The sequence below is a fragment of the Corylus avellana genome, chromosome ca3, assembly GCF_901000735.1.
Source record: "Corylus avellana chromosome ca3, CavTom2PMs-1.0".
Lineage (NCBI taxonomy): Eukaryota > Viridiplantae > Streptophyta > Magnoliopsida > Fagales > Betulaceae > Corylus > Corylus avellana.
The window spans coordinates 14,819,041-14,842,092 of record NC_081543.1 but is presented as its reverse complement, the minus strand read 5'-3'; the positions used below and the strand labels follow the sequence as shown (position 1 = coordinate 14,842,092).

Here is a 23,052-nt window from a genome sequence, read left to right as displayed (position 1 = left end):
GCTGATCCGCAGGAGATGCTCCAAAAAGGAAAAAGCAATCCTATCCTCTCCCAAGGGCCAACTCCAAGGTCCAAAATGAGGTAAAAGTGCCCCATGGATGGACCTATACTCTGTACAACAAAGGGTTGGTTATCCTAAGAAAGGGACCCATTCAATTTCTGGTCGGAATTTGGCATTTTGTCCCTTCTATTAGTCGCTTTCAGCCAAATGGGCCAAATATTTATACTTCCCCGTTGATGCTTTTGAGATTAGTTTGGATTGCACGAAAAAGAGTTGGGGTTTGTTAAGATAAAACTTTTTAAAGATGGTGATTTTTGCTTTTGGTTAAAATAGTGTTCTAATGCAATATAAAGATAAAAGTAATTTTAAATGTTTGGTATTTGAAGTTGTTTGTTAATTTTTTGCCCTTTTTTTTTTTTAATTGAATCCGGAGAAAATGTTATAAGGGAGGATTTATCTCCCTCTTGATCCGGAAGGAAGAGAGAGTGAGAGATCCTATAGAAATGCTACCAAAAATTGAAAAAATGAGTAGGCTCCCCAGCAATAGTGCAAAAACACAAACGAAATGTAGAAAATAAGACAAACAAATGATTGGATTCTCTCAATATAACCACATAAAATGATTACAAAAGCAAAATAAATACAATTAAGACAAACCTATCTCAACCCCCACTTAAAAACAACAACTACTGGAAAGAAGCTAAAACAATACACACCGTCAGAATCCAAATCAAGAACTGTAGAAGAGAAAGATACCAACACAAAGTCTGACAGATAATTTTTCTTTTTTTTTTTTATTAACATGTCATTTTTAAAATATATAAAAATATACATATGAGAATCGCTTGCTCTAAAAGACCAATCATTGGTATCCTTGTGACGTCTTGTGAAGGGTTAATGGGCATATGTTGGCTTGTTTGTGTCTAGTTGGAGTTGTTCTTATCTAGTTGGCGTCTTGCAAAGAACTCTCAGTTCAAGTAATTTCATCCATGAACCGGTATCATTCATTATCCATCGACGTCGCATTATTGCCTAGAGTGACTCGGTGACAATATTGTCTTATTCTTATACGCCACATGCAAATTCCAAATATTATTTCACTATATATATAAATTAATCTTATCTTATCCATACGATTTCTTGGAACTTTTCCCACCCAGTTTGAATTTAGGTTCCCTCTAATGATCCTTTTGAAAATGAAATCGTTTTATTGTAAAGCATCAAAGAGCAATATACCATTTCCATCGCATTCTCGTATACGTATGCTTCTTTTCCTAGCCTCCTTATCTTTGTCGGAATACAAAATATATATATATAGGGAAACACTGCCACGTATTAATTTAATTTGTTCTCAGATTTTGTGTTTTTAAGTGTTTTTGTTTTTAAAACGATTTGCCAAATTTACATAAACAGTAAAAAAAACATGTTTTCCTGTTTTTGAAACAGAAAAATTGTTTCCAAGAAAAGCTACCAAACAGGTTCTTGTGTTTGTTTTTTTTATTTCCTAGTTTTCTCTTGAAGTACTAAAATAAAATTAAAAATTAAAAAAAAAATTATATATTTTTTAGTAAACACAATATCCTTCGGGGGGAGGGGGGGATCATAAACATGACTTGGCATGTGTTCTCACTTAATTACACGTTTTACATCAAAACAATAAAGCACTTAAGTAACCTAACAATTTAGCATGTTTTGTGTCGTCAGTAAGCTTCGTCTATGCGGTGGACTAATAATTACGGACTAACAATTAAAGTAGTTAACTTTATCTATAATCCAACCAAAATAACACAATAGGATGAGATTAGTTAAGAAAAGAAGAAAGGAAAGAAAAAAAAAAAGATTAAAACTATAAAAAGAAAGATGATTTATAGAGTATTTGAGCTGGTTATTTTTTTTAAGAAAAAAACAAATTGGGGGGTCAACCCATATAAATTTTTTATTTTATTATTTTTTTTAAATGGGGCTTAGGTGGAGCCATGGGGCTTTGGGGGGACATGAAGTTAGAAAGATAGTAGTATTGTGGTGTGCTATTGAAGGAATATGGGGACATGGGAGAGAGGGAGATGATAAGGACAATGGCGTGGGTTATGCGAGGCCATGGAAAGGAGGAGCAAAGTTGGATAAGGGCAAAAGTTAAACCAATCCACCCAATTCTATATTCAATATTCATACATGTGGACTGTGGAGGCTTCACCCTTCAATGTTTCTCACAATCAATAAACAAATGGTAACCCAATAATTAAAAGAAAAAGAAAAGAAAAGAAAAGAGGATAATGGTATTCACTAGTCTACTTCAGACTCATCCAAATATGTTATCATGTTGATGTGTTGATGAAGCTCCTAGAAACCCTTTATCAAAACAATAGAGGATATCCCATTTCCTCTAATACAACCCAATTTGATACATTAAAGACATTGTACCTAGACTCGGTTTGATAAATTTTTACACCATCTACGAACATGCATGACATGAACTCAACATGAAATTAGCATGTTAGAGTTTTGTATAATTAGGTTCGGGTCAATTCAGGTTTACTCAAATAAAATCGGGTCAATCCTAGATGAAGTTTCTTAAACTATGGATGACCCACATAATCCGTATAAATATAATAAGATTTTTATTTTTTTTACAATTAAAAAACAAAACCCTAAAAGACTAAAATGCATATTAATTAGTTCATTTGTGTATAAAATTCATATAAAAGCTTTTTTTTTTCTTTTTTTTTTCATATACATGTCAAAACTGGTCAAACAGATCATGTTTTGGTCAACCCAAGACGACGTGTTTATTAGACGGGTTATGCAGGTCATGTTATGTTATTGATTAATTTAAATGTGTCATGTCAAAATTAAGAAGTTTGACCTATTTAACTAAATGAGTTGTGTTTGAATTGAGGCATATCGAATTGATCCGTGAATCAACCCGAAAATTTTATTAAAAAAAAAAATGTTTCTCACATGCACGAGTAACACATGACAATTTTATAATATGTCTCCAATTTAATGCCCTTATAAGGTAGTAAAAACTAAATGTGGATTTTTTATTTTTTTACAGTTGTTAAAAATGGGAAATTGAGAGCAAAGAGAAAGGATAAGAAGTGAAGGGCACAAGCTTGAGCTCAAGATTAGCTTTGGGTGGCTCAGTGCAGAACCCCATCTCTATCAAATTTTCACTCTTTCTTTATTGCTGACTGGAAGAAGACATGACACCTTAATGCCTTAACCAGGTACCCAGATTTGAATAATAATTAATCAGTCCACATTTTTCACTCACAAAAATGGACCCTAATCTTTCTTCTCTATCATTATCAAACATGTAAAATGCCTTTAATTCCTTCCCTTTTGGCTAAGATCAACTCCCAAACATATGGAATTTTGAAAATTAAAATACAAAAGCAAATAATTTAATTCACTCAAAAAAAAATTAAATGAGGAGAAGAAGGTAGAGTGACATTTCTGTAATTTTGTTATGCGCAAGTAGGCTGAAGATCCTCAACAATTATTAGGATATTTTGTGATATAATTTATTTATTTTTTAAAATTGAATAATTTAAATTTAATTATGGAGGTATTTATCATTTATTGAAATGTGATCAAATATAATAAATACTGAAGTAATAAGTACAAGGGAATTCTATAAAGGAACTGGTGTAAACCAGTTTCTTTGTGCCCACCAATAATAAATGGTCACATAAGATTATTGCACCAAATGAAATAAGCATCAAAACACTAAATTATTATGGTTTTTTTATTATTATTTTTTTAAAATTTTTTAAAGATTGTACAGGGAGCTGGGGTGGCCGCGTAGCCCACCCCCAGCCCACTTGGGGTGGTCCGTAGATCTGCTGGAGGTGGTCGCGCGGCCACCCCCAGCCCATCTAGAGTGGCTGCTGGGCTACCCCATGGACTGTGAGTGGCCTGCGCGGCCACCTCCGGCCACCCCAAATGGGCTGGGGGTGGCGGCAAACTACCCTCAGTCCTTCCCATATTCTTTTTTTAAAAAAAAAAATTGAATAAACCTAAATAATCTAATGTTTTTGTTCTTATTTGGGTTTGTGCAATAATCCTAAGTAGCAGCTTCTTATTGGTGGCACAAGGGAGGTGGTTACACAATTACACCACCTCCTTATAAAAGTTATACTCTAAGTACAAATTTGATTAAAAATTAATTATTTAATGAAAAAATAATAATTAATAATTAAAAGCAAAATATACCATATATTATAGAATACTCTAATTAAATTAGGTGTTCGGGGAAACGTTCATAAACGGAATTATCCAACCGTTAACGGAAAGTTCGGTTTCTACCTGGAAATGAAGTTGAGAAGCGGAGAAGCGATGACCTTTTGACGGTCAACCAATAGGTCTACGACATCGCCCTTGTACGTATATTAATTTACAAAAGTGCCTCATCCCCTCATTTTATTATGATTATTGTTTAAAGAAAAAAAGATGCAAACCATTTGTTTTTTAACTCGATTTGTTGATGTAGCACTGCAAATTTAGATTAATATTATTAAAAAATTAATTTTTAAAGATTATTTGACATTGTAATGTCAGTGGCTTTTGGGTCGAGGATGATGAGTTTTGGTTTAGAGTTCTCTGTCCTCAATGCCGAAGAATAAAGGCTACTTATACATTGGTTTAAATTTGTTTGACGCAGATATACTGTTTAATTTGAAAATTAGTCATAGGTTAACAAATTTTGCTTGAGTCTAGAATGTAATACTTCATTTTGGACGCTTGTAACTTCGTACCTTCGGCTATGGTAGCTTCAGAGCTTTGCTCTATGTTGGTTGAACTTTATCCCCATTTATCAATGAATGAGATTGAACTATTTCAAAAAAAAAAGTAAGATAAAAATGTAGTTTCTGACATTACTTATTGACAATAAAAAATGTTAAAAAAAAATTTTAAAAAAAAAAAACTACATTTTTGTTTCATTTTTATTACACTGTACTCATATGACGGTGTCAATTTAACCCTAACTATAATATTTTCAATGTTAAAAACTTTCATTAGAGACTCGAATAATGACTTAATTGGTTGTTTTAATAAACAAATAATTATCTAGACGTGTCATATTCATTGTAAACAAAGTTTATTTAGTTTATGATAATCAAAATATCATGTTATCACTTGTTTAATATATGTATTTTTTAGTTGAAAATTATTAATCGATGTCATTCAAATAACTTTATAAAAGTTTGAATGGTACATATTTTACTTCTTAAGGTTTGACTAGGAAAGTGATTAGCATAAGATCCAAGAAAACATGACAAACAATCAAGAAGAACAAGTAAAAGCCTTGATCCCATCCATCCACAATTATAGACTTGCTATATCAACGAGAGTAGGTCAAATAATATTATTCTATATGGTTTGAGAAATATTTAGGATATTATTAATGTTATTATAAAAAGAAAAACCTATAACATAGATGTGACTATTTATGTGCATCTTATCAAATCAACCATTTAAAATAAGAATTTGATGTACCACCATACACATATGATATCATATCAATCACTAAGATTCTTATCATAGAGGCTATAATATATCTAAAAAAAAGAATATCCAAGTAATTAATATGATATTCTTATTAGAGATGTGCTGTAATTGCCTTCTAATTAATATTGCAAGATATAACATTATAACTTAATTATTGATCTTTCCAAAAGAATATGTAATCTAAAGTTACTATATTTGCCTCTTTATCTATCTCATGTTTGACCACGGTTACGATCCTAACCGTTAAAGGGTTAAGATTTTTAAATCAATAGTTAAACCCTAAACAATTGGTATTAAAACATACATCACGACCACGTCCCGGATTCAAGTCACCGAGAAGATAAAAGTTTTACTTTTAAGCCCTAAGATAAGTATTACATTATTTATTGGCAATTGACAATAAATCTAAAGTTGGTAGCTTATATATCCCCCAAAGAACCACTTGGATAAAGTAGAATAATGGCTTGTTGCAGCCATCAATTACATGGCTTAAACCAAAACTTTAGAGTAAACAAAAAGGAACAAAAATTACTACTTAATTTAATCAGGGCAGTGGCATATTCGAGAATTTATCAAAAGCCAGGGTCTTTTGTCAAAGAACCCCATATTTCTTAGCTCTCAACCCGTCTCATTCCCAAACATGAGCCATCTTCTCTCTCACTCTTTCTCCCTCTCTCTCTCTCTACAAAAACCAGACAGCAATACCTCAAAAACCAGAACCAGCAGCACACAAATACACACAGATTTCCCAAATACTCAGAAATCTCACTCTCTCGGAAGAAAAAGAAGGCACCCGTTAGACTAAAACTCATTCACAGAGAGTTGAGACACACCATTTTCTGTATGTAAATGAATCAGAAGAAGTCTGAAACCCAAATCGGAAAAATAAGCAGAGTCATCTCTTCCGATTTGATTCCAAGCCCACCCTTTCTCCTTCCTCCAATACACCAAAAGCGGTTTCACCATGAACCCATTTCCAAAAATCCCTCACCTTCACAAAACCTTCATTCTGCACCCCACAAGAGGCCTATAATGACCCAAACACCTTCCATACTTTCCCACTCTCCTACACTATCCTCTCTCAACAATTATCCCCACCAAACTTTGAATATACAATCTTCATCGCCATCTTTTTCATGCTCTACTACTTCATATCCAATCCCTTTTGGAAAAAGATCAGCGGCCCTCAAGTTTATTCGCCATTTACAATGTGCAAGTTTGGTTCGAGCTCGTTTTCGCTTTCTGATCCTCCTTTCCTTGCCTTCCCTTTACTACTTCATCTCCAATCCCCGCCGCTCTTTTATCCTTGATTTCCTTTCTTTGCTAGCATTCTCCGCTGCGGTTTTGATTTCTCTCAATCTTGCACTCCCTCGCCTTCCCTCGATTCGATTGTTCTTTGCCCGGTCGTTCCGAATTAAGCTTTGCGCATCTTCTTGTGCCTCAAAGCCATGTCAGCCTGTTCTGTGGTCAATTGGGTCGAAGCCCAAATCGGTAAAAAGGCCGAATTCGGGGTCTTGGGTGCAAGTTTTTCGTAATGGGGATGTTTATGAGGGTGAATTCCATAAGGGGAAGTGTTCAGGAAGTGGAGTTTATTACTATCACATTAATGGGAGGTATGAGGGGGATTGGATTGATGAGAAATATGATGGTTATGGGATCGAGACGTGGGCGAAAGGGAGCCGGTATCGCGGGCAGTATAGGCAGGGCTTGAGGCATGGGATTGGGTTGTATAGGTTCTACACCGGTGATGTGTATGCCGGAGAGTGGTCTAATGGGCAGTGTCATGGGCGTGGAGTTCATACTTGTGAGGATGGGAGCCAGTATGTTGGGGAATTCAAGTTGGGTGTTAAACATGGGCTCGGTCGTTACCATTTCAGGTAAATGTTTGTGATTTTCGGTTATTGGACTGTATTGGAGTGTCTTGTTGTCTATTTGCACATAGTCAATGCTTGAATTTTTAGCTTATCGAAACTGCAAGTATTGTTTACAGGGATTTTTAGGTTACAAGCACATAATCTTTTAGTTTTAGGGTTGTTCAATTATAGAATCTTGTAATCTGGAGTTAGGTTTTGTGCCCCTAGCTGATTGAAACTGGAGTACAAACAATGCTATTTTTTTTTAAATCGTGAATTAGAATGTTGAGTTCTTACTTGTGGCCTTCTAGCTGCAAAATATGTGTTTGCATTATGTGCTTATATTGGTGGATGAATCGTGTTCTGCACATTTCCCTCTTTTAAAAATTTCATATGATAATTAAGGATGACTTTGATAAAGAATATGGATAGGATGGTTTGTTCAAGGCTAAAGAATTACAAGGTAGCTGGTTTAGTGTAACTTGTAGGTTAGGATTTAGAATCAACTAGATTGTTGCTTTCATTCACGAGTTTTAAGTTGTTTTACTCAAGTTCGTTAGCCTCTCGATTGTTATTCTAATAGTCCTGCACATATTTGTTAATTTTCCCTGTTTATGCAGAGTTCGTTAGAAAATTATATGACTATCACTTTTCAAGTTATACCACCAGCATATACAGTTAGAACACCAAATTTAAAAATTATCAGGTTTTAAGCATTCGCAAGCATTATGCTAAATATTAGTTTTTTTACACTTTATTAGTAATAATTATATGCTAAATATTATTAGGTTGTCATCGCTGCTATTTAGTGTCCTATAACTGTATAAAAGTACTTAACATATTCTTTTCTCAACAAATAAATGGAAGTCCTTCAAGCATGATGATATATTTCTACTTGACTTGCCCAATGCCCTTTTCTTACTAAGCATTTGCTATGTCGAGAACAAACACAAGCTCTTAGGACCATATTTCATCTGTTGGAACTCTTTTTTTTTGTTTGTTTGTTTGATTGTTTGTGATACCGGCACCTATCTCAAAATCCTTGTATGGTTGGGATTGGTTAATTACACTTCCCTCATGAATCAGGTCTTTTTTCTTTTTGCAGTTTCCTCAACATTGGTGATCCATCTTAAACATTATATAAATATCTTGTTGAAGTCAGCCATTGAATCTGACTTCATAATTGGCAATATGCCTAATGGAACTTTTACCTATCTTCCATATGCTCAAGGAATTCTATAACCAGCTTACCTCAAGGGAAGAGTGTTTCAACATCAAACAAAAAGAATTGTAGATTAGCAAAACTGGATGTATTTTTCAAGTTAATGTACATGGATGTTTTGAATTTGTCTATAAAATTATTTAAACTGAATATTAGGAATCGTGTGACAACTTAAATCAACTCTGGGTAATTTCAAAACAGGGGAATATTTTGTTTATTAAAATAAAAACAATTATTCTCAAGTTTATATCACCATATATTTTGGAAAATCAAACTTGGATGAGCTGATGAACAGAATGTATAATATTGACTATGCATTGACTGATAGCTAAAGAATACAAATAATCAAGTAGGATAAACTGCACCAGACATTTCGAGTTAAGAAGTGCAGTAAATTTGGTGCATTGAAGATTAGAATTACTGGGTTTGTCTAGGCTTATGATTTGGAAAAGTCAAATTGCATAAGCTGAAAAATATATAGATCATACTAAGATGGCAATGCGTAATGCCTGAACAGCGTTGAGTTGCATGTGAGTAATGTTATGATTGACCTCTAAAAAATATGAATATCATCTGTTGAAGGTGCTGATAATTTCTTCGTTAGAAATCAATAGTTAATCCAATTAATAAATTCTCCTTCGTTATGTAATTTAATGTTAACCTGCTTTGAATGTTGAAGAATTGCCACCCAAATGGACCACTGAATTATCTTGAGGAATAGCTTTCCAACATCTGCTGATAGTTAATCAATGGTTCAGTTGCCATTATCTCAGTTGCATTGCACAAGCTTTTCTCTTAACTAAGAGGTCTTCACTCCTGCCCTTACTTAGCAGGTTTCTCACCAATGGCAGTGTCAGGATCAAATTAGTACTGATCATGGTTCAATATAAACACATGGAAATATGTGAATTGCAATTTTGATGATGGAGCAGTCATGCTAATGTGCTTCTCATGAAAATGCAGGAATGGGGACACATACGCTGGGGAATATTTTGCAGACAAAATGCATGGTTTTGGAGTCTATCGGTTTGGGAATGGACATCAGTATGAGGGAGCCTGGCATGAGGGAAGAAGACAGGGACTTGGTATATACACCTTCAGGAATGGGGGGACACATTCTGGTCACTGGCAAAATGGGGTTCTTGACATGCCTTGCACGCAACTTGCCCATCCTGAATCTCCCTATGCTGTCAACTATACCAAAGTTCTTAGTGCAGTCCAGGTACTGTGGTTTTTTCCCTTGTGAAAATATGTTCCCGTGCAATGAAAACCATCATATGAAATGATATCCAGAATAAGAAAAGGTTATCACTGTTTGCATCCACTTCTACCACTAACTTGATAGAAATAAAAAGACCGACTTGTTCTTTAATTTTAGAATTAGAACCTCAAACGGAAATATAAGCCATTTATATACTCTCTTCTATGCCTCAGGGAATAAAACATCCTCTCTCTCTCATAATCAATGGAATGCTAATCTTTTTGAGCAGCTACTGTTGGTTTAGCCTCCGACCAGTGTTACCAGTAGTTTCCAGGTGGAAAATTGCCAGGATAGTGCCAGTCTGACCTAAGGACAACCCACCTTCAATTCCTGGTCATACGCTGAAAATGGGTAGAATAGTGCTGAAAATGGTAAAGTGCCCTGTTAGAGGGTTCTGTTCCCATTGAATGTCTTGGACATTTATCAATTATTGGTTTTCTTCACGTATCTTTTGGAAATCAATAATTCTTCTTTTTTTTCTTTTTTGGATCAATAGGGAACTCATACATCCCACTGGACTTGAACCCATGACCTTACCTATTTACCCTATTCTTATTAAGGGTATAGTTAGCATGTAGCCCAAAGGTCATTGGCATTATGAAATCAATGCCATTCCAGTTCTCCATGGTTTTCACCTCTTCTAAAATTCGTACCATTGTTTTCATATTTATATTTATAGAATGAGAATCGGTATATCCTAACTCAGTGTGTTGAGTATAGAAGTCAACAAAATTGAATGCCAACCCATAAATTTTTCACCCAAAAATTGATTTGTAAAGCTGTAATCTTTTGGTTCTATCTCTTCTACTCATGTTACTTCTACTCAATAGATGTCTGTCTAGAAAAGAATACAATTGAGGTGTGTTCTCTGCCTGGTCATGGTGTATAGGACAGTCAAAACACATGACATATTTCTGGTGTCAGTTCTATTCTGAAGGGCTTGGAAACCATGATAATTGCGAAGACTTAGAACCTAGATTGCGTCTGGTTTGTTTTCTGATGAGCTTCATATAGCCTTACCAATTATGGATTGTGGGGGGCAGCTCAACAATGCAATTTTTATACAAAAGCAATTTTTCATCTGTTTGAAACATAGACAAGCTTAATTATTGAAACAAGTAATAGCTACTAATGGAGTTGTCTCATGTGCAGGAAGCACAGCGAGCTGCTGAGAAGGCATTTGAGGTGGGAAAGATGGATGAAAGGGTGAACAAAGCTGTAGCAGCGGCTAATAAAGCAGCAACAGCAGCAAGAGTTGCGGCTGTAAAAGCTGTCCAAAACCAAATGCATCCTAGTAACAGCAATGATGGGACACCAATTTTATCCGTTTGATCCTGAATGACCTCTCAATTCTCATCATCAGCATCATGCTTTCACAGCAAAATGGCTACTGGCATATTAGATTTTACAGAATAGAAAGCTACAAAAGCACACGTTCCTGAGGAATGTTGCAAAAACGATTTACTGCTTTTGCATCTATTTCTCCGTTCTTTTTTGCCGTTAATTTTCCTTTGTCAATGATGCATATGCCAGGTACCTGCTTGGAACCACATTCAGTCATGGGAGTAAATGGCTGATTGAGGAGCAACCGGGTTCCTCCACTTCAATAATGTGTACAGAATGGCATTTGAGGTTTTGAGTGAAGATGAGCACTAAGGTGCCTGAGTTTAGCATAGGGTTTGCTTTTACAACTTTTGGAGTATCTTGTAAATGCGTAAAGTAGTCGTATGAGTTGTGTAGTGTGTACAGTATGGTTTTGATAATAATAATAAAATCCAGTCTTTTGATGCAATCTTCATAAGATGGAACTAGAAATTTAACTTCAGGGGTTGCATTGAATTTTTTTTTAACAAATCTTAAGGTTTTTTAAACAATTTCTTTTTTGGGTGGAGGGGAAATGGATAGTGGCCATGACCCCGCATTACAGTTGATTAGAAGGAAAAATTATTTATTTTGTTCCTAATGTTTGCAGTTGTATCAATTTAATTTTTGGTACAAGTTAATTTGTTCAAAATGTTTGTTACCATTTAGCCATTTAGACAAAAATTGTTTTATGTACACGTAAATCTACATTACTATCAGTCAATTGCTTATTCATACATGGGATAACCAATGGGCTTGTCTGAGATTGCTTATTCCAATAGGCTTGTTTGAGATTGTGTTTGAGATGCTTAAAAATGCTTTTAACACTCAAAAAGTCCGTTTGAACAAAAAAATATTGATTTGGTAAAAAAATTGAAAGCGCTTTTAATGGTTCAAAAAGCCTATACAAATGGTCAAAATAATTCTTTAGCAAAAACTTAAAAATAAAACTTTTGCTAAAACTTTTTTTCCACAATCTCAAACGTACTCTTAGTATGCCTATTGTAAATTTATTTCAATATAAACAACTTTTTTTTGCAAAAAACAAAATGCCCCTTCAAAAGTGGGGTTCCCAGACAAGCCACCCCACTAATAGCAGGTCATCCCTTTCAAGTGAGGGGAGACAATCAGCCACCCACTCTTAGGGGAGGTCTCCCTTCCCCGACAAGACAATCAACCGTGACGAGCTCTCTTTTCTTAATTCTTCCTTTTTTTTTCTTTTTTTTTGATACCACCACATAAACGCCAGGAACCAAATAAGTAATTTTCTGTAAAAGGAATGATGAAGGTCACCAATATTTTTTCCCTCTTAGCCCAAAAAAAACAGGTAGATACATAGTAGGAATCCAGGAAAACACACAAGATCGCCATTAGCAACAACTCGAACAATTTAATTGTTATAACATTAACATAATGCAGCGCCACAACAGAAGAAAAGAGCAAGTCTCAAGTTAAAACCCATCTTCCAACAATTTCCATTGCATTATAATAAGCAGATCAAAAAGCGGTTCTTATAGTAGCCTTTTTTCTTATGAAAGGTCAAAATAAGGTAAAAATAGGCAGATGGTAGCAGCTCAATTCTCAGTTTGCTCCCTCAGCCTCCGAATAGTGCTCCTTACGGTCACAGCACTAGCAGTGCTGTGAAAAACACAAGAACAATTGGTCAGTTACCTCTATAAGGTTAAGAAAACGATGCGGAAAAAGCAGACCATTTCAAATTAGGATTATTACTTCAAAGTGTAGGCACCGCCAGCTTTGACCTTTCCACAGTCTTTGCAGCCCCAAATTCCCACGGCCTTCCTCTTCACTGCAAACTGCAACAGGTAAATAAATTAGAACGCATGCCATTTGATGAAGTGAAAAGGAAAACACTGGAATTGGCACATTACCTTCCCACAAAATTCGCAAAAATATTTGCTATGCTGACTAACTTCCATCTTCTTAATCTGCTTTCGCAGACTAGCCCCGTATCGGGTACCTACAAAGAGAGGAAACAAGCAATTTAGAAAATTCTCACACAAAGGCAACTGTAAATTTGGAATAGTATAAATGTTTTTGACTCTTAAAAGCCTCAATAAGATGGGAAAAAAACTCCAAATATTTCAAATTGTAATATTCCTCACATGTAATGCAGGTAACACTAGACAGTACAAACTCTCTGGTCACATTCTTCTATCTAGAAACTTGCCTATAAGTTCGAAGGTTTATAAAACACGTAGAAAAAGAGAGAGAAACTAAAGTATGCTGCAGAAATAGCACTTCCAATTATATACAATTAATAGATTAGATTCACAGGCCGACTATAACCTAGAAGATATTTCCACAGTCAAAGTTTCAGCAATTGCAAACAAAACCCATGCCATATTTCAAAATTTATGACCAATTATTCCAAGATTCAATGGTGGTATACCCCACTAGCCAACCAAGTTGCAGCCAGTCACTTAACAGACACAAACACCAAATAACATCATATAGTACTTGTATAGAGGTCCTTTTTCTAATTGAATAATTGTATACAAATTTGGGATTACGAGTACAAATATATTTATCACACAGCTCATTAGTTCATTATTGAATAAATTCTCAGTTCAGCCTTACTGCCAGTAAAGTGAAGGGATTTTCCAATCAAGAGGACTGGATCAAAATGCAATCTCTCATTTAGGGAAAAAAAAAAAAAAAAGAGTCGACCTAGATGCACATTTCTGCCCCAAGTAAAATGAAAATTGAACAATTCCACTGGCTCTTACCATATTTTCCAACAATGCCAGCCTTCTTCGTTCTCTTGGTCTGCACCAAAACAAATGCATCAACTTAAAGATTTAGATCCAAAACCAAAACTAATATGCATATGTATGTAATTTGAACGCAGAATGAAGAACCAGATGGAACGTAAAGATGTTGATCTTTTTAGTGCAATCAAGGGTTAGCCATACTATCTATTAGCTGCATGAGTTATTAGGAATATGTAGTATTATTGCACTTAGTTCCACAAATTTGTTGGCTGCAAAATCCTTTACTGCCAATTCATAATGATATGAGCCATAAACTGCATACTCCTCAGCAAACTGAACGACACACAACATCACATTTGCAACATGAACTGATCAACGCACATAACCACACCTAAATACCAACCAAAGCCCTGCCTTTATCGCCAAAGCATCAACTACACTTCCAGTTTTTGCACTACTATAAACCAAAGCGAAATACCAAAGCGCCTGCTGAACTTTTACACCCCAAGCACATTCCTAGAGAATGAACCACATGCAAAAAAGGCACGCACATTCACCTTAAAAATCAAACAAAAAAGGAGATGGGTCATAATGGGTTTTTAGCAACAAATCCCACAAGGTACCTAATTTCACCAAATGGGCAAAACTAACAATGCACGTGCATCTAAAACCCATTTCATTGCACTTGTTCTTTAGATTTACTTTTTCATATTTTCACGGAAAACTGTTGGCAACCATTTTCTGAGGAAACAAACATATCCTAAGCTTCAAAATTTATACAAATTGAAGAAAATCAAATTCTAGATTGTAAAACGCAGTAACCCGGAAGATTGTCCAGAGATTTATTTTCCGACAAAACAATCAGAACGTCAATTAACATATATGCTATGCATCACATACATGTAGCAGCAAATCAATATGTGTGATCGAGGGAGAGAGAGAGTACCATGTTGGTTGTAATTGAAGGCGCTCTCCGGTCGCGAACGAGGAGCGGCTGATTGGAACAGAGCAAAATGGAAAAACCTTAGGGTTTCTTTGATTGCGTTTTATAGTCCTTGAGGCCTGAAACGCTAATATTTAGGTTCATATTGTCTAGCGTATTGATTGTCCTCAAATCCGTTGTAGTCTAGTTGGTCAGGATACTCGGCTCTCACCCGAGAGACCCGGGTTCAAGTCCCGGCAACGGAATGTTTCTTTTTTCCATTTACTTTTTAACTGGGTTTTGCCTTCGCAGCATGGCCCAAAAGTGAAGCTGTCTTTTTATTTTAAATCAATTTAAGTGGAAGGGAAAATGAAATATTACCAAAAAACAAGAATTTGTCAATTAAATGAACTTGGGCCGCCACAAATAGGGATGAAAAAGCAATTACGGTTAACAGTTTTTAACTAAAATCATTAACTGCAACCGCGTAGGCAATTAATAAAACGGTTAACAATCGTTAACTGCTTTTTAAAAAGAAAAAATAAAAATAAATAAAAACAACGTTGTTTCATGTATATATATATATATATATATATATATAAGTTAACAATTTTTTCAAATCCTAAAACTACTAACCGCACCGTTCTAAGCTATTAGTAATTTTTTCTAACCCCCTTCAAAAACGGTTAAACAATTAGACGATTAGCAGTTAGCGAATAGAGCAGTACTTACAAAGGTGGTTTGTGATTGAGTTATTTATTAATGTTTTTGCTCTAAAAAATTAAAAATAAAGGCGAAAAAACAAAAGTGTTGACAAACACAGTCATTGAATAAGCAGTTTGTAGCTCACTTGGTTTTAGTGACATGAAAACATTTAGAGTTCAAGCCCCGGTGAAGATGTGATCAGGTTATTATTCAAAAAATAATAAAGTGTTTTTCTAGTGTGGTGAACAAAGTTTTACCATACAGAAAAAGGTTCAATTCCTGAATCTTGATGATATTCATGACAAGGAACAAAATAGAGCAACATAATCCACATTGGCCTGTATCCTACAAAACATGGTATCAGCAAGAGTGGTTAATAGGAATTAGGTACTATTGTTGAAGTTACTTTAGTTGGAGGATTAAAGGGCAATTGGAAAAAGCTCAAATGTATGATATGCCTGAAAGGTCTGGCAATACAAGAGATGAACAAATAATTGTAAATTTTCAAGAAAGAAGTTTTCTTTCTCCTTTTTTCAAAAAGTCTACTTGGTGGTTTTAATTATTCTTCTTTGCCTACATAGTATATTCCATTAACCACAGTGCAAAAGTGCTCCAGAATCACAATCTAGTTCAATACAAAACTCCATGTTTATGGCCAAAAGCTTTGTACAGTATATTATTATGACTGCTGAATACACATCTATACCTTAAGTACACATATACATATATAATTTACTTCAGCACAAGGATCAGCTAACACCATTTGAAATTGCAACCAGAAACATGAGTTAAATCAAATCTCAAGAAATTTCTCAATTGATGAAAATTGATTCTATAACGCAAAAAGAGTGTATGTTAGCACAGAAGATCAGAGGTGGAACATTGATATTTACCAAGCTTTTGAATAACCTATGATTATGAAATCCAGTTGAAGCAAACCATTTGCATTTTCTAAGATTTTCTGATACACTTCTTCACAAAAAATTCCTGGAAGCTTTCTGATGCCAAACACAAAATAATTTCCGCCTCAAGTACTGGATGGTACAATCTCCATCAGTTTAGACTTTTTCTGTTGGATCTTTTCAAAAATATGTTTAAGTTTCTCGTGTTGAACCATCTCTTCCAAAATTTTATCATCAGAGACTAAGGGTGAGATTTTTGGCTGATCACCGCTCCCGCCTGAAGAAGAGAATACCAACTCAGACAACAAGTCCTTCTCAACTTGTCGACAATATTTATCCTCTTCATTTGTCCCAGCCGCTATGAGATGGTAGATGTACACAACTTTTTCTTGCCCAAGCCTGTGGGCACGGGATATCGCTTGTGTTTCTACTGATGGATTCCATACGACATCCAGCAAAACAACCCTAGAAGCCCCAACCAGACTTATTCCTTCATTACAAGCCTTTGTGGAAGCAAGTAATACCCTTGCTTCACTAGTTGGGTCATTGAAAATATTAATTGATGATTGGCGCCGCTTTGCTTCTTGCCTTCCATCCATATACAATACCTCATTCCCCTCGGTCCAATTGAAATGAAATTTAAGCCGGTCCATCACAAAGGTCAATGGTTCAAGATATTGACTAAAAACCAAAACTTTTTCGTTCAAAGCATTGCTAAGCCGGATGAGTTCCAGTAAAAAATTTGTTTTGACTCCAGCCTCATGATTCAATCCTTCTAACTTATCCCTCTCAGAAGGAAACCCCGCTTCCCCGCACTTAAGCAACAGTGAAGGATGGACAGAGATCAAAGAATTTAAAAAATCAGATTTAAAATGGTTTAAATGGTCTCGTGTAATATGTTGATGGAGTTCACCAAAGAGGCTCTTCTGCAGTTGGGTTGGCTGTAATATGACCAGAGAGTCCCTCAACCCAGGAAGTTTTTCTTGTAGTATTGAACCTTTGTGTACATGCACAAATGGGTCAATCATATCTCTAACCTTCTTCAGATTCTCACATTTCAGTCTATCATTAGTGCCTTTGGTAATGGGACTTGTAAGAGATTCCCATTTGCCTCTTATGCTTGTGAACTTTGGCCTTACCAAGCAGAGTGTGTTATATAGCTCATCAAAATTATTTTGAAAAGGAGTTCCCGAAAGGATAATCCGCTTGTCAGTTTTGATGTTTGACAAGGCCTTCAGGATAAGACTAAGTTCATTGCGAGGAATGTGCCCTTCATCAAGGACAACAAGGCCAGGAACCTCAAGAAGCTCTTTCCTGAACAGAGAAGTACAAGTACCAGTACCAGTACCAATACCAGTACCAGCCAGTTTTCCAAACAGTTGGTAAGTAAGTCCCAGAATGCTACTATTCTGTTTCCAGGAATATATCTTCAACGAACGGATAACAAGTTTGTTCAGGTATCTACCTTGCTTCAATCTGTAAGAAGCTACCATACGTTCTGTGAGAGTTTCCTTGCCAGACAACTTCGACTGGTTCAAATTGTGAAAAGGAATGTCAAACTTCCACTTTCGAAACTCCTCTTCCCAGGTAAGGAGCATGCCAAGAGGAGCTACAATGACCGGCCTGCATTCTGGATGTAATTTCATGTATGTCTGGAGAAAAACAATTGTTAGACGGGTCTTCCCCGTCCCAGGAGCATGAGACATAATGCACCCACTCCCACCAGAAGTAGTTGTTTGGTTTTTCAACTTATCAAGATAAATTCCTCCGGCTATATTCTTCCAAATAAATTCAAAACCATCACGTTGATGCGGGTACATACTACTTTTTATACCAGGAATGATGTCCCACACAGTGGCTTCAGCATGAGGGCGATCACAGACAGAATAGGAATCACAACCAGAATCTTGACACCTTAGGTCGTCAAAGATGGAGTGGTTCATTTCACTACCTGGGTCTCTCCTGTCTGATTTTCCACAAGGATGTGTACTCTACAATATGCAAAAGCACATTCAAAGAAATGAAAAACATATATTTGATGCAAAACTCCTCTATTATCAAGTTGATAAGCACAGAATATATGAAAAGAAAAAAAGTAGATCATCCAATTAACATGTGGCAAGTTGTGCCTATATATATCTTTAATCCAGTATAATCCTTTCCATTCAGAGAAGGAATCCTATTATCAAGTTAGTAGCCCATATATATTATGTGCTCTCAAAGCAACAAGAGTATCTAAAGAGCTAGCAAAGTGTCATGACCATGTGTGTGAAAGAAGTACCATCTTACATTAATTTGAATTCGATTATTCCACTACCATTAAACATTAAACATTCAAAGATAATAAGATATTTATATTTCCTGGATGAGAGATACTGATAAGCAGTCTTAATTAATCATTTTATATACACATGAATAAGAAAAAAGTTGCACAACTTACAAAAGATGGCAGAATATACTTGATCTCCATTTTGACGTAGGAGCAAAATGCACATCTAAGTCCAACTTGTTCATCAAGAATAAACTCATGATTCCCTACTTGACAAAGGGTAGCTCTATTAACGTCATTCTTTGGAGGCAGGGCATCTTCAACCTGTTGATCAACATCAAACAAATCAAGTTTCACCAGGCACATATACACACATAGAAGATGCTAAATGAGCACGGGGGATAAAAGCAAACAAAAGAAGAGTAATCAAATAGAAGAGAAAAATGAAGAGCCTATAAAAATGGTCATGATGTGTACAAGTGAGGCTAGGGGAAGAGGGTTTGAAAATAAGTGTCCAAGAAATGCTCATGTTTTTGACCCAGTTTTCCAAACACAAATGATTTAAGGCTTTTAGTGAATTTATTAAACCGACAAATTTCATTATCCATGGTGCTAATTTGTTTTCAAATGATGTTTAACAATATAACTGATGATTGAGCTATAAGCACATGCTTTTTCAACTATTTTTATTTTATAAATAATTCATTGCATTGAAGAGTGCAGAAGGTACAACCCTAGTCCCCCTTACATAAAATGCTAAGAAGAACACATTCTTTCAACTATTTTATCCAACAATGATGAACAAGAATACAATAAATAGGAAGCGTACACGAAATCATAATACAAAATATCATAGTGGCAAAATATATATTTAACACATAAGCTCAAGAACATGAGTTCCATACTTAGTAATTCAGAGTTTCAAGTAGTAAACCAGAATACTTCGAATAAAGCCCCCCATATACTTAAAGAGCATAATGCATTTTGTTATAGGAATTTGATATGCAAGTTTTGTTCTAGGGTCGAGACCACATACAATTTTATTTAACGAATTTAAGAACTTTCATCAAATAAAACTGTCTCACTGAACATACAGGGAAACAGACATTACCGACCGTGTCCCCTCATGAACAAGTTTAAAGCAATATATGGAACAAATAAAATCATTATTTCTAGGTCTGCTTCTTCACAATACCAGCATACCTTAGCAGAAACGGCCGAACCAATTTCACTACATATGAGAGCCAACTCAAAGTCAGCCCAAAGTTCGTCCATTTCTTTCTGGTCTTCAGACTTCTTTAATGGATTTGACTCCTCAACTCCAAAGGTGAACTTCAAAGGCAGAGGCATCTTGGCAACTGATGAATAATTTTCATCTTTGCACGCATCATCTTTAGAAGATTCCAACTCTGCCCACAGTTCATCCATTTCTGTCTGGTCTTTGGATTTCTTTGATGGCTTTGACTCCTCAACTCCAAAATTGAACTTCAAAGGCAGACCCATCTTGGCAACTGCCGAATTATTTTCACCTTTGCAGGAATCATCTTTAGAAGATTCCAACTCTGCCCACAGTTCATCCATTTCTGTCTGGTCTTTGGATTTGTTTGATGGCTTTGACTCCTCATCTCCAAAATTGAACTTCAAAGGCAGACCCATGTTGGCAACTGCCGAATTACTTTCGTCTTTAGAAGATTCCAACTCTTCCAGAGGAACTTCCCCCTTCTCCAAAATGGATTCTACAAGAATCCTCAAAGCATCACCTTTTTTCACTAAGTGGATTCTCTTTCCCTTGGTGGCCATCCTCAACTTCCCCTCACCCCTCACATGTACTCTCTGCACCTTCTTACCACCATGATTACTCTCATCATCACTAAAATTATCTTCATTCTCATAATCAGACTCAAATTTCTCACTGCCAACAATATCATCACTATTATCATCATCATCATGCCCGGGTGAAGACTCCACTACCTCCTCCTCATCAACGCATAATGGGTGACTAAAAGTTCCATTGTCCATTTTTTTCTTTTTCTTTCCCAAGTTTGCAGTAAAATGAGAACGGGTTCTCTGTGCCACGCAATAAAGCTCATCATTAATGTTGTCTTCCTCATTCTCCGCATCAAACAAGATATCTAATCCATATTTCCTCCTCTTCATCCCCACGTCAACTCCTTTTGGCCTTCCCCTCTTACGACTTCCTCTCCCCTCATCACTTGCCTCTTCATCACTTGCCTCATCATCACTTCCCTCTTCGCTAGAGGATGATTCCCGGCAGCTTTCCAATTTATCCACTTTGTAATCCTCATCATCACTACCCTCTTCACCAGAGGATGATTCCAAACATGTCTCCGACCCATCTGAATCAACCACAACATAATCAGAATTCAGACCACGAGGGTCGTTTACATCTTCCCCACTCAAAACATCCTCATCATCATCATTATCATCATCATCAACGTCAATACAAACAACCCCCTCCCCTGATTTCAGACTTGAACAATTCATGTCCCCTTCTCCCAAAAAAACCACCTCATCGTCCTCCTCACTATCCACCAAAATTTCATCCACCTGATCAATTCCTTCAAAACCCACATTAGAATTTTGGTTATTCTTCAACCCCACACTCTCCACCCCCACATCACTGCCTTCTTCACCCCAATCATTCACACCAATCTCTTCCACACTACTGTCAGACACCGCAACCGTCTCACTCTCAGTCTCTATTTTTATATTAGCCCTGCTGTGTCCGCTTGAACTCGCCGACTCAGCCCCATTATTCTCCTTCCCCTTCTTATGTTCATTATACTGCTTGAAAATTAGGGCTTGCCCTTGCCTGGTTCTCCTCGCTACGGGCAAGCTATAGTCAATCATTGTTCCTCAAAAAGACTCGATCTTTCTACATGAGAAGACCCAACAACAAAAAATTACAAAAATACAACAAAAAAAATCAGCACAAAGAAATCCCAAACACATGAACTTCAACATACAGAGAAAAAGCAAAGGGTGATACATGAAGAGACTCACCTCAATGATCAAAATCTGGGTTGCAGAGAAACGCAGCCACAGAAGAACAGAGAAGAAGAGAAGAGAAAAGGGCGCGAAGGGTGCATGCAATCAGAAGAGGAAAAAGAGATGACTTTTGGTCTTTTCTTTAGGACTCTCGGACTTCGAACTGACAACTGGGAGTGGGAGTCTTTTATATTTATATTTATATTTATATATATTATTACTTTTTGATTCTAATTGCCGGTACTACCCTTCTGACCTTTTTTGTCTCTGTTTTCTGCAACCGTAAACAGAGGAAGGAAAAAACATTCGAGGCGAGGGAGAGAGAAGGGAAAAACATTTGTTTGTGTGTGGTGGAATTGGGATCGTCGGATTTTTTGATTGGTGGGAGAATGTTGGGCTTTGGAGAGGGTGCACATGCCCCACGTGGACCTTTTTTCTTCTTCTTTTTGGTTTTGGGTGATCGTCTTGTTTTTGCAGTACAGTAGGTTTTCCTGGTTCAGATTGGGGAAGTTGTTGATTGGAGAACGGAATCAACACCATGTGGGGAGTGTTTGTACCGTTTCGTTGGGTTTCTACTGTCTGCCATTGAAGTCTTGAGCTCGAGTTTTGTTTTCACTTTCTCAAAACAAAACCGGAAAACGGAAAAATGTTAAATTCTTCTTTATTTTTTAATTAGGAGTTTGTAGCTTTCACAAATACTTCATGTTTGGAATTGTATTTAAAAAATAAAGATTTTAAATTTTTGTTAAAAGTGTGTTTTTGTCTATTTTTTTATTTTTTAGACCTTTAAAAGCACTTCAATTTTTTTTATTAAATAGGTTTTTTTTTTTTTTCTTCTAACATATTTGTTGAGTATTAAACACATTTTTTTTACTGTTTAAATGCAAATCCAAACAAACCCTAAACAAACAAAATAAGAAAATAAAAATTGGTGATGTGGCACTAACGGACGAAAAACACAGAGAAGGAGCTCTTTCAAATTTGTGCAAAAGGAGGGGACCACCCCTTTCCTTTATTATTATTTTTTTTTGTCTTTTATAATTTAATTTTTAATTGTAATTGTCTCCAAGAGGTAATTCAATTGGCTGAAACTACTTCTTATGAAGCGTAAGTCACTAGTTCGAATCTCTATCCTCCCTCTTATGCAGATATGTCAAAACAAAAAAAAAATTAATTAATTGTAACTGAGACGTGTCACAATATGACTATTGTAATTGTGCTACATTAACGAATTATGTTAACTTTTTTTAATGGTAAGGACCTTTTTCTTTTTTTTATTCTTTTTTTTTGCCTTAGGGAGTGTT

The 23,052-nt window shown here is 35.8% G+C and overlaps 3 protein-coding genes and 1 non-coding gene across 6 annotated transcripts; 2 read left to right on the top strand and 2 right to left on the bottom strand.

Moving 5' to 3' along the window:
- Positions 1-6,161: 6,161 nt before the first annotated feature.
- On the top strand, positions 6,162-11,639 carry LOC132175836 (uncharacterized). Of its 2 annotated transcripts, none has more exons than XM_059587902.1 (3): positions 6,162-7,388; positions 9,550-9,808; positions 11,009-11,639. In XM_059587902.1, exons 1-3 carry the CDS (start codon positions 6,361-6,363, stop codon positions 11,177-11,179), a joined length of 1,458 nt encoding a protein of 485 aa, XP_059443885.1. In that variant the 5' UTR covers positions 6,162-6,360; the 3' UTR covers positions 11,180-11,639. The 2 variants fall into 2 exon arrangements, with proteins under 2 accessions (XP_059443885.1, XP_059443884.1); XM_059587901.1 differs by having other exon boundaries at positions 11,000-11,639.
- Positions 11,640-12,579: 940 nt separating this feature from the next.
- On the bottom strand, positions 12,580-14,989 carry LOC132175061 (large ribosomal subunit protein eL43z). Its single transcript, XM_059586870.1, has 5 exons — positions 14,888-14,989; positions 13,957-13,996; positions 13,099-13,187; positions 12,941-13,023; positions 12,580-12,847 (listed from the first exon to the last, which is right to left on the bottom strand). The coding sequence occupies exons 1-5, from the start codon at positions 14,888-14,890 to the stop codon at positions 12,784-12,786; spliced, it is 279 nt and encodes a 92-aa protein (XP_059442853.1). The 5' UTR covers positions 14,891-14,989; the 3' UTR covers positions 12,580-12,783.
- Positions 14,990-15,056: 67 nt separating this feature from the next.
- On the top strand, positions 15,057-15,129 carry TRNAE-CUC (transfer RNA glutamic acid (anticodon CUC)). The gene has a single exon. It is a non-coding gene; the product is annotated as a tRNA-Glu (tRNA).
- Positions 15,130-16,234: 1,105 nt separating this feature from the next.
- Positions 16,235-21,871, bottom strand: LOC132176595 (SNF2 domain-containing protein CLASSY 4-like). 2 transcript variants are annotated; one of them, XM_059588850.1, is made up of 4 exons: positions 21,764-21,871; positions 19,943-21,635; positions 18,911-19,063; positions 16,235-18,461 (listed from the first exon to the last, which is right to left on the bottom strand). In XM_059588850.1, exons 2-4 carry the CDS (start codon positions 21,608-21,610, stop codon positions 16,596-16,598), a joined length of 3,687 nt encoding a protein of 1,228 aa, XP_059444833.1. In that variant the 5' UTR covers positions 21,611-21,635; positions 21,764-21,871; the 3' UTR covers positions 16,235-16,595. The 2 variants fall into 2 exon arrangements, with proteins under 2 accessions (XP_059444833.1, XP_059444834.1); XM_059588851.1 differs by having other exon boundaries at positions 19,943-21,631; positions 21,764-21,870.
- Between the last annotated feature and the right edge of the window lie 1,181 nt (positions 21,872-23,052).